We start from the raw sequence: 9,706 nt of genomic DNA, 5'->3' as shown, positions 1-9,706 counted from the left end.
CATCATCTTTCAGGATTTGGAATAGCTCAACTGGAATTCCATCACCTCCACTAGCTTTGTTCGTAGTGATTCTTCCTAAGGCCCACTTGACTTCACATTCCAGGATGTCTGGCTCTAGGTGAGTGATCACACCATCATGATTATCTGGGTCGTGAAGATCTTTTTTGTACAGTTCTTCTGTGTATTCTTGCCACCGCTTCTTAATATCTTCTGCTTCTGCTAGGTCCATACCATTTCTGTCCTTTATTGAGATACTGCTTAGTACATTATTATTCATTTATGTGTCTCCCGCCCCAGAAAGTCAGCTCCATGGGACCTGGGCTTTGTCATGTTCATGGCCACAGCCCCAGTTCCTGGAACAGCTGGCATATAGTAGGTAATCAGTAAGTGTTTGTGCAATGCGTGAATGAAGGCCATGTTCCCTTGGGCAGCACTTTAGAACTAAGTTCTTTTTTACATTATTTTTGTTAATCCCACTACAACCCCATGATGTAGGAATTATCCCCATTTCAGGGCTTCCCTAGTGGCTCAGATCTTAAAGAATCTGCCTGCAATGTGGGAGATGTGGGTATGATCCATGGGTCGGGAAGATCCCTGGAGAAGGGAATGGCTACCGCCTCTAGTATTCTTGCCTGGAGAATTCCATAGACAGAGGAGCCTGGCAGGCTGCAGTCCATGGGGTGGCATAGAGTCGGACATGACTAAACGACTAAAACTTTCACACACATCCCCACTTCACAGATTCTGAAACTGACACCTAGATTGACTAGTTGAGTTGCCCCTTGACATGCATCCAGTTAGTAGTGGAAGCTGGACTAGAATCCTCATCTCTTAGTTCATTTCTCCCTGTTCCACCCTCATTCGTTTGCTCGCTGGATAAGATAAACAGAGCTATTCCCACCTATCCAGTCCCCCTCTCCCCACCCCACCCCAGAGGCCCTGCTTCCTTTTGCCTCTTGCACTATGCACTTTGTCTCTGATGAGGGAGTGTGGGAAGGGAGCTTATGGAGCCCAGGGTCCAGGATCCGCCTCTTTGTCCTCCCTGTGGAGTCATCTGCCTGGGAGTGAATTGCCTGCAGGATCTCTTGGTTATGCTGACACTTCCCTCCGCCAGAACCAGCCCAACCCTTCAGTCTCTCCTCACGACAACTGTCATATCTGGGGCACAGCAGAGGCAGGAGGGCCACAAAGTCCCATTGTCCTGCCACACTCCCCCGAGGAGCAGTACTCCCAGGTCTCAGGCCAGGGCTGTAACTCTTCCTTTCCATGTGATTCCATCAAGTTTGGTTACCTGATCCTCCTGCCTCCAGTGGACCAGAAGTAACAAACTAGAGGGGTAAAGTGGGGGACAGGTACACTGGCCTAGTGCTGAAATGGGATGATTCTAAAACATACAGAAACCTTAAAGACATTGACTAAAGGGGCCATTTAGTGCCGTGGCAAGGCAAGGGCTTGACATCCTTCAGCAAAGCAAAGAGATCACCGTCTTGCAGCCCAGATGTTCATCAACGTTCGTCATGCAAAGTCCTTGGGCAAGTCACTTGATCTTTCCAGACCTGAGGTCCTTCCTCTATTGGAAGGACCTTCTGAAAAACCCGGGGTTTGTACTGACATAAACCATACACTCGAGCAAGGTTCAATCATGTCCCATAAACTAGTTTAAAAAGGTAGGAGAGTCTGTAATACCTTTTAGAGGTGTTCCCATCCAAAATGATTTTTAAATGAGTTGACCTTAAAGTTCAATCTAAAGGTCTTCCATTTTAAGAACTTTATGGAATTCTGTATGCTGGGACTGAGCAAGGTACTAGGAATATAGAGATGAAAAAGACATCCTGCTTTGGAGGTTGTCACTTTGTGGGTGAATAGACATGTAAACAGTTTGTTGTAGTCCAATAAGATGCAGTGAGAGACCAGCTCCTCACGGAGAATCAGACGGCTAGGGCTTGACAGATTAGTAGGAATTTTCCAGGTAAAGAAGGGGAGGGGAATCCAGGTGGAGAGAACTGTGTGAGCAAAGGTGTGGAAGTATGAAACTCTTGTGTTCCAAGAATTGCAGGTGGCTCAGTATCAATGGAACATTGAGACAAAGAAAAACTAGAGATGAGGATGGAGAGGTAAGGGGTAGGGGCAGATGAAAAAAGGCCTTCAAAGCCAGGCCAAGGAGTTCGGGCCTTAGGCAACAGGGGAGCCATGGAAGATTAACGAGCAGGTGAGCATCATGATCAGATCTATGTTTTAGGAAGTCCCTCCCTCTAGCGGCCAGTGTGGAGGATGGATGGGTGGTAAGAGCAGCAAGGATGGAGGCAGGGAGACTAGAGAGGAGCCGCTGAACTGGCAAGAGAGGGTGTGGCCTGAGCTGGGGCAGGGCACGTAGGCTTGGTAAAGAGAGGGAGGATTCTAGAGATGGGCAGGAGATAAAAGAGGCCAAGTTTGTCAGTGGCTGAATGCTGGGATAAGGAAGGCAATAATGCACACCACAAAGGTCTGTCTAGTCAAAGCTATGGTTTTTCCAGTAGTCATGTATGGTTGTGATAATTGGACCACAGAGAGGACTGAACAGCAAAGAATTGATGCTTTCGAACTGTGGTGCTGAAGACTCTTGAGAGTCCCTTGGACTGCAAGGAGATCAAACCAGTCAATCCTAAAGAAAATCAACCCTGAATATTTATTGGAAGGACTGATGCTGAAGCTGAAGCTCCAATCCTTTGGCCACCTGAAGTGAAGAGCTGATTCATTAGAAAATACCTTAATGCTGGGAAAGATTGAGGGCAGGAGGAGAAGGGGGTGACAGAGGATGAGATGGTTGGATGGCATTACTGACTCAATGCACATGAGTTTGAACAAGCTCTGGGAGATGGTGAAGGACAGGGAACCGTGGCACGCTGCAGTTTATGGAGCTGCAGAGTTGAACATGACTTAGAGACTGAACAATAATGCACACCACGTATCTGTCTTTGATTCTAGAGGACGTCCCTTGGCAATGGCTAATTGTGGAAGTAGATGGGGGGGGATATGATGAGCTCCTCCCTGAACTTAGTTGAGTTTGACATTGGTGACACCAACCTAGGGCTTTTCTGAAAGACCAATGATTCAGACCAGAACTCTGGGGGTAGGCAGCAGAAGGTGGAAATATATTCATTACTTTATTTTGTGTAGCCAGTAACCTTAAAACTTTGTGGCTTTGAACAATCAGCATTTATTATCTCACAGAGCTTCTAGGGATCAGGAGTCTTGGGATTGGCTTAGCTGGGTGGTTCTGGCTCAGGGTCTCTCATGTAGCCAAGATCTTGGCTGGGGCTGGGGTCAGGGGCTGGGGTCATCTGCAGATTTGCCTGGGGATAAAGGATCTGCTTCTAAGGTGAATAACCCCCTCACCTGGCTGGTTGGTACTGTTTGTTGGTGGGAAGCCTCCGTTCCTCTCCACTGGGCTGCTTGAGTATCCTTACCACATGGCGACTGGGGTCCCCAGAGCCTGTGATCAGAGGAGCAGAGTAGCCTCCCTGTCCCGTGCTTCGGGAGCCCTACTCTCACGTTCACGCCGCTCCATCTGTTACACTGATTCAGTCTCTTCAGTGATTACACAGGGGTGTGAATACCGGAGGTAACAGTCGGAGGCCTCCTTGGAAGCTAGACAGACAGAGATCATCCTTTTCAACTCCCCTGCAGTGCAGGTGAGGAGAAGGCAATAGCAACCCAATCCAGTACTTTTGCCTAGAAAATCCCATGGATGGAGGAGCCTGGTAGGCTGCAGTCCATGGGGTCGCTAAGAGTCGGACATGACTGAGTGACTTCACTTTCAGTTTCACGCATTGGAGCAGGAAATGGCAACCCACTCCAGTGTTCTTGCCTGGAGAATCCCAGGGACGGGGGAGCCTGGTGGGCTGTGGTCTATGGGGTTGCACAGAGTCGAACACGACTGAAGCGACTTAGCAGGAGCAGCAGCAGCAGTGCAAGTGAGGAAGCTGAGTTGGAGATGGGCACGGACTTGCCTGGGGCCACACAGCAAGTAAGGACCCCAGCCTGGGATAGAATCAGAGTCTACATGGGCCCAGAGGAAAGGGGCCTTGTCCTCTGGGGGTGCCCAGAGAAAGGAGGAGAGCCCTCAGGAGGCAGAGGCCAGGCATCCAGCCCAGAGCCGGGGGCAGAGGGTGGGGACTTGAGGCCAAACGACCTCTCTGAGAGCTGGCTGGGGGTGTGTGTGAACCCCCATTCCCCACCTCCTCCTAGAGGGTGAGCAATTAACCAGGGCTGCTTCTGCCGGACCCGGCAGCTCTCCCAGCTCTCTCTACCCCATAGCTCTTCGTTCATGCAGGCGTGTAGGAGGAACATCCTGCCTGTTCATCTCTCTACCCTTCATTTATTCACTGAGGAGTTACTTACACTCTACTACGCTCCTAGCATCTCTCCGACCTGTGTTGGACATACAGGGACATATGAGTTCCCATGACATCAGGCAAGAAGCTTATGCTTTAGTGGCGAGACTTATATGAAGCAAATAAAGACGTAAAGGGATGTATTCAGGCACACTGGGAAACGTGCCTTGGAGACAAATGGCAGGGATGCTTAGTCTAGACTGGGAGTCGGGGAAGGTTCTCCGGGGCAGGGACACTGAGGCCCAGCACTGAGGGGTCAGGCAGACTAAGAGCTTCTGGAGGAGACATTGCAGGCCCAGGGGTCTGAGGGTGCAAAACCTACAAGAAGAAAACCGTGAGAGTGATGGGAAGTCAGAAAGAAACCAGAGTGGTCTGGGTGCTGTGAGTGAAGAGAAAGCAGAGGTGCTGATGTGGACAGGGAGGGCAGGGGAGCGTGGGGTGTTGGGGAGTGATGCCAGCTCTCTGTGCTCCCACTGCAAGAGCAGATTAGCATAGGTCTGACTGCTGTGTGACCAACGAGCTACTGGAGCTCTGGAATGGCAGCATAAGGAACTGGCATGCAGGCTGCACTGTTACCAGGTGGTTCTGAGCAGCACCCCTGGCCCCAAGGGATGGATGGAGGCAAGGTAGGTCTCTCAAGAGTCAGATTCCAGGAAACCTGGGATGGTGGGTGGAGGCAGGAGGCAAAGAGCGGGGACCCCTTTGGGGGGTTGGGGCTCCGGGAGGAGCCTTCCGTGAGGCCTTAGGTGTGGGAGCAGCCTGAGTTGAGTGAATTCTGCCACTGACCTGCTGTGTGATCTCCAGAAAGGCCCCCTCCCTCTCCAAGGCCTCAATGCCCTTCACCATCAAATGTGCAATTCAAATCCCCACCTCAAAAGAGACTGTTAGGACCAAAAGGGATCACAGCCAGGAAAGGGCCTTATTGATGGAGAAGTATCCCTCTGAAGCCCCAGTGAGGATTTGGGGTTCATTGTTACTAATTAACCTGCTGAGGGCCGGCTTGGGAGCCCATGAGCCTCTGCTGTGGTGACCCCAGGCCAGCTGAGTTTGGGCATGGGCTGTCTCCACCGGGGGGCCGGGGGGTTCAGTGGGAGCTAAGAGGATTAGAGGGTCCTTGTGAGTGCACAGTGTGATCAGCTCCCACTCACTGCCACCCGGGCCACTGTCTGGAGACCAGGCAGCTGGGCCTCCTGGAAGGAAGGAAGCAGGGAGCGGTGGGAGCTGAGGAAGACAGAGGGAGGGAGAAGGCAAGGAATCAAAGCGGGTAAGGACACAGGGGAGCCAGGAAGACCCACCTGCAGTGCCCCCAACACGTTCCTGCACGCTACATGTATATGCTTGCACTCACACATGTGTGCACAGAGCACACCCATAGTGTACTCATATGACATGGACACAAGCACATGTACACATGCTATGTGCCCACACACGTATGTGTGCATACATATGCACGCAACACATGTGTGCATGTGCACACATGTATGAGCACATGACACAAGCACACCACACACATGTGTGCACAGAGACAAGTGTGAGAACATGCACACACACTTGCATACTCACATCCCTCTTCCCCCAGCTGGTCTGCCCATGGCCCCCCACACTCTTCTATGGTCTCTCACAGACAGCCTGAGACCTAGGACCACACCGGTCTCCAGATCATACCTGCATCTCAGATGCCCCTTTGTCTTACATCAGCCTCATGCACAGCCCTGTGACTTGCACAGTGTTGAATAGCTAGAAAGAGCTGGAGCCAGGCTTTGAGCTCACTTTGGAGGGTGTCCCAGTCTGGGGGGAAGGGAGGCAAAGCAGTGGAAGGTGCATCAGGAGCCCCCTGAGACCCACATGCCAGAGAGCGGGAGGGTGGGCGATGCTGGTTGAAAGTTCACCTAGGAAGCCATCCAGACACGTGGCTGACACATGTGTCCCCCTACTCCAGGTGGCTCCCCCATCCCATCCCACCCAATGGCCCCTCTGGTTCTCTTTTCAGCTCCTAGGACCCATCTCCTGAGGCCCAGGGAAGGCATTTCTGGCCAAGGGCCCAGTGTCCCTGGAAAAGTATCCAGAAGGCTCCTGACCAGCCTGACTCTGTGCCCAGTGCCAGTGGGGAGAGAGAGGGAATGGAAGGGAGCTGGCATCTGTGGATGGGCTCATGCTGGCAGCCTGGCATGGTGCTGGCCTCTTTCATCTCATTACATTTTTAAGTGAAAGGTCAAGGTGTTTGCAGGGTTCAGGGGGCCAGGGTGGGAGAGGGCTGGCCTCGACCTCAAGTATCTATTTCCACAAAACCATGGGCTGACTTGGAAGGCATGAAACCATAAATGCTCCAACCCCCTCCAACCCACACACCGCCTTGGACTGACACTGCTGAGGTCCGAGGCAATGAAGTGGCACAGGCAGAGAACAGGCCCCAGGTCAGGGACTTTGGGCTGAATGCCCAGTGTGTATGTCCTGGAATCCCAGAGTATCCTGGTGAAGCCCCCGCCTTAGCTGGGGGCCCAGTTCTTAGATCCCCTCCAAGTGGGAGTTCCAGTTGGCTGGGGAAGGGACTCCTCTTGCTGGCGTGCTCCAATGCTCCCTGGAGCTGCCCCCTGCCGCCTGCCAGGGGCCTGGCCAGCACTGCAGCCTCAGATTTATGACTGAGGTGAGCCGCAGCCTGGAGGCAGACGGTAAATCAAAGCTGGGAGGCCCAAGCCACAGCCTGGCCTTGGGCTGGCTCTGCTTGCAGCCTTCAGGGCTTCCTCACTGGCCTGGCCCCGGAGCTGGGATGGGGGCATCAGGGGTGAGCCCAAGCCCTCTGCCTTCCCTCTCTCTCCCTGTGGGGAGCCTGACACCAGCGGTGGAAGTTAAGAGCTGGGTTCTGGAAGCCACCTACCTGCATCAGCTGCATCAGACCTGTTGGTGAAAACTTGGGCAAAGGCACAGCTCTTGCGTCTGTTTCTTCATATGTAAAATGGAGACTGTGGTCAGACCTGCCCATAGGCCAACTGGGCCTGGAAGCTAAGTTGCTTTTACATGAATGCCTGCTAAGGTGCTTCAGTCATGTCCGACTCTTTGTGACCCTATGGACCGTAGCCTGCCAGGCTTCTCTGTCCATGGTATTCTCCAGGCAAGAATACTTGAGTGGGTTGCCATGCCCTCCTCCAGGGGATCTTCCCAACCCAGGGATCAAACTCATGTCTCTTATGTCTCCTGCATTGACAGGCAGGTTCTTTACCACCAGCGCCACCTGGGAAGCCCTGAAGTTGCTTTCATCTAAGGCCCCAAAGCAGCACACAGGCCCGAACAACCATGTGGGCGTGGTTTTGCCTGGGCCCCTAGTGTTCATGTCTCCTGGTATCTGAGTTCCCTGGGAGGGCTCTGGGCAGCCCCTTCCCCTGAGGCTGCTGTGAATCAGACTCTAGCCTGCTCAAGGAGGTGCAAAGGGGAGACAGGGACTGCAGGGAGATGCTCCCAGCTGCAGCCCAGGTGGCTCAGGGATGGAGCTTAAAACCAGTCTCCCATCCCAGTTGCTGTGCCCTCATTATGGCTCTTCCTCCTCTAGAGGACCCTATGGAATGGATACTGTTATTATTTTTGTTTAAAGATAAGACTCAGAGGGGGAGAGTGACTTGCCCAGGGGCACACAGCTGGTAAAAGGCAGGCTGAGATTTGAACAATCTCCCTGCCACCTGCACCCAAGCCCGGGAATCTAGTGCTTCTAAGGAACACAGCAGGCCCCGGGGCCTGGGGCAGGAGCCAGGGAGGCCTGGCAACTGGCTGGGTCACCAGGTGTGCCTTCCCTCTGCCAAGAGGATGCAGGGCAGAGGCTGTCCAGGGCCAGGCAGAGTGAAACCTAGGGGGAATCCAGGTCTCAGGTGAGCCCCCAGGTGAGTGTTGAGCCTTGCCCTAGGAGAGGCTCAGGAGATAGGCTGGGGCCCTGGGCTGGATCTCCTAGCAACACGGCCCCAGGGACCCTACCTGTCTGCCTTAGATGCCCTAGGGAACCCGGCTCAACCACCACCCCCAAGAGGGGGTGTCTGTCTGGCAAGCCCTGCTGGGGTAGGGGGTGTGACAGAAATGCAAGGGCGAGAGCTCTGGCTGAGTGCCTGGGAGGAGGGCATGGGGGCTCCAGACCAGAGTGAAGCCGCTTCGGTGGCCCTCCAGGGTCCCCTGCCCACAGGTCTTTGTTCCTGGGTCTGCCTCCCGTCTCTCTCTGTCACCATGACCCCATCCCCATCTCTCTTTTCCTCAATCGCTCCCTCTGCCTCTGTCTCCGTCCTTCTGCCTCTGCTTCTCTCTTTGCCTTCTCCCTCGGGATTCTCTGTCTCTGTGCCTCTTCCCCTGTCTGTCTCTTTCCACCCATTCACTTTCTCGAATGTCTCTCCTGCATCTCCCGTCTTCCGTGCCCACCCCACCCTGTTTCGCCTCGTGTTTCTTTGTCTCTTCCTCTCACATCCAGCACTTTCCCCAGGCCCTCCGTCCTTGAGATCTCCCCACCATTAGATGTGCTTTTTTCCCTGGTGTCTCTCCTCTGCCCAAGGAGTGTCAGGTGGGCACAGGTGCTGGCTCCCAGCTTTGGCTGTGGGGGTGGGCGCCACACCCATAGTGTTTAGTGGGGTGTACTGGGAGGTCAGTCTGAGCAGGAAGGCCAGCGTTCACCTCATGACCTGGAGCTGGCCTCTCTCAGGCCTGTTTCCTCATCTGTTAAATGGGTCTGATGGCTCTGGAGGGAAGGATTAGGGACACTTTGGGTTGCTGTTGGTCACAGACTGTGCTAGGAATGGGCAGAATATCAAGCCAAGGTGGTGCGGGCATCTCCTGCAGAAAGAACTCCTCGGGTATCCAGGCCCCACCCTCGTCCTCCCAGCTGGGAGGCTTCTGGCTGGCACTGCCACTCAGGATGAATCAGGGAGCCCTCGGTTCAGCTGGGCGGCTTTGGCTGCATCATGGTGCCCTCTGGTGGCACTAGTCAGGCACTGCTGCTACGCTTGGCTCCACCCGCAGGTCGCTGATGTGGACTCCCGAGCCTTGTTGAGGGACAGTGGCGCTGGGGGTACCAATGGGAGCTAAGTTCTCCTGAGCGCTGGTTAAGTGCCAGGTGCTCTTCTGGCTGCTTCTGTACACTATCGCACTTCATCCTCACCCTGCCCTACTGTGATCTCCATCTTACAGATGAGGAAGTCGTGAACCAGGGTTTCCAACCCAGGCAGTCTGAATCCAGCTTTCACCACCACTCTTGAATTCTGCCTCTAAGTGGCCTGCAGCTGATGTCTACCGTTCCACCATCAATGATGACTCATTCTTTGGGGCTAGTTATTTATCTAATAAATGTTTATTTACACTAACCGTGG

At 53.6% G+C, this 9,706-nt stretch overlaps 1 protein-coding gene across 1 annotated transcript in view; it reads left to right on the top strand.

The window, feature by feature from the left end:
• FOXO6 (forkhead box O6) overlaps window positions 1-9,425 on the top strand; it is a 64,512-nt gene extending 55,087 nt beyond the window's left edge. The window contains exon 3 of the mRNA XM_010862807.1: window positions 9,360-9,425. Within this exon, the coding sequence (XP_010861109.1) occupies window positions 9,360-9,425 (66 nt within the window). The remainder of the gene's footprint in view (window positions 1-9,359) is intronic.
• Window positions 9,426-9,706: the final 281 nt, after the last annotated feature.

The sequence above is a fragment of the Bison bison genome, unplaced genomic scaffold (genome assembly GCF_000754665.1).
Source record: "Bison bison bison isolate TAMUID 2011002044 unplaced genomic scaffold, Bison_UMD1.0 scf7180017864484, whole genome shotgun sequence".
NCBI lineage: Eukaryota > Metazoa > Chordata > Mammalia > Artiodactyla > Bovidae > Bison > Bison bison.
This window is presented reverse-complemented; position numbering and strand designations above follow the sequence as displayed.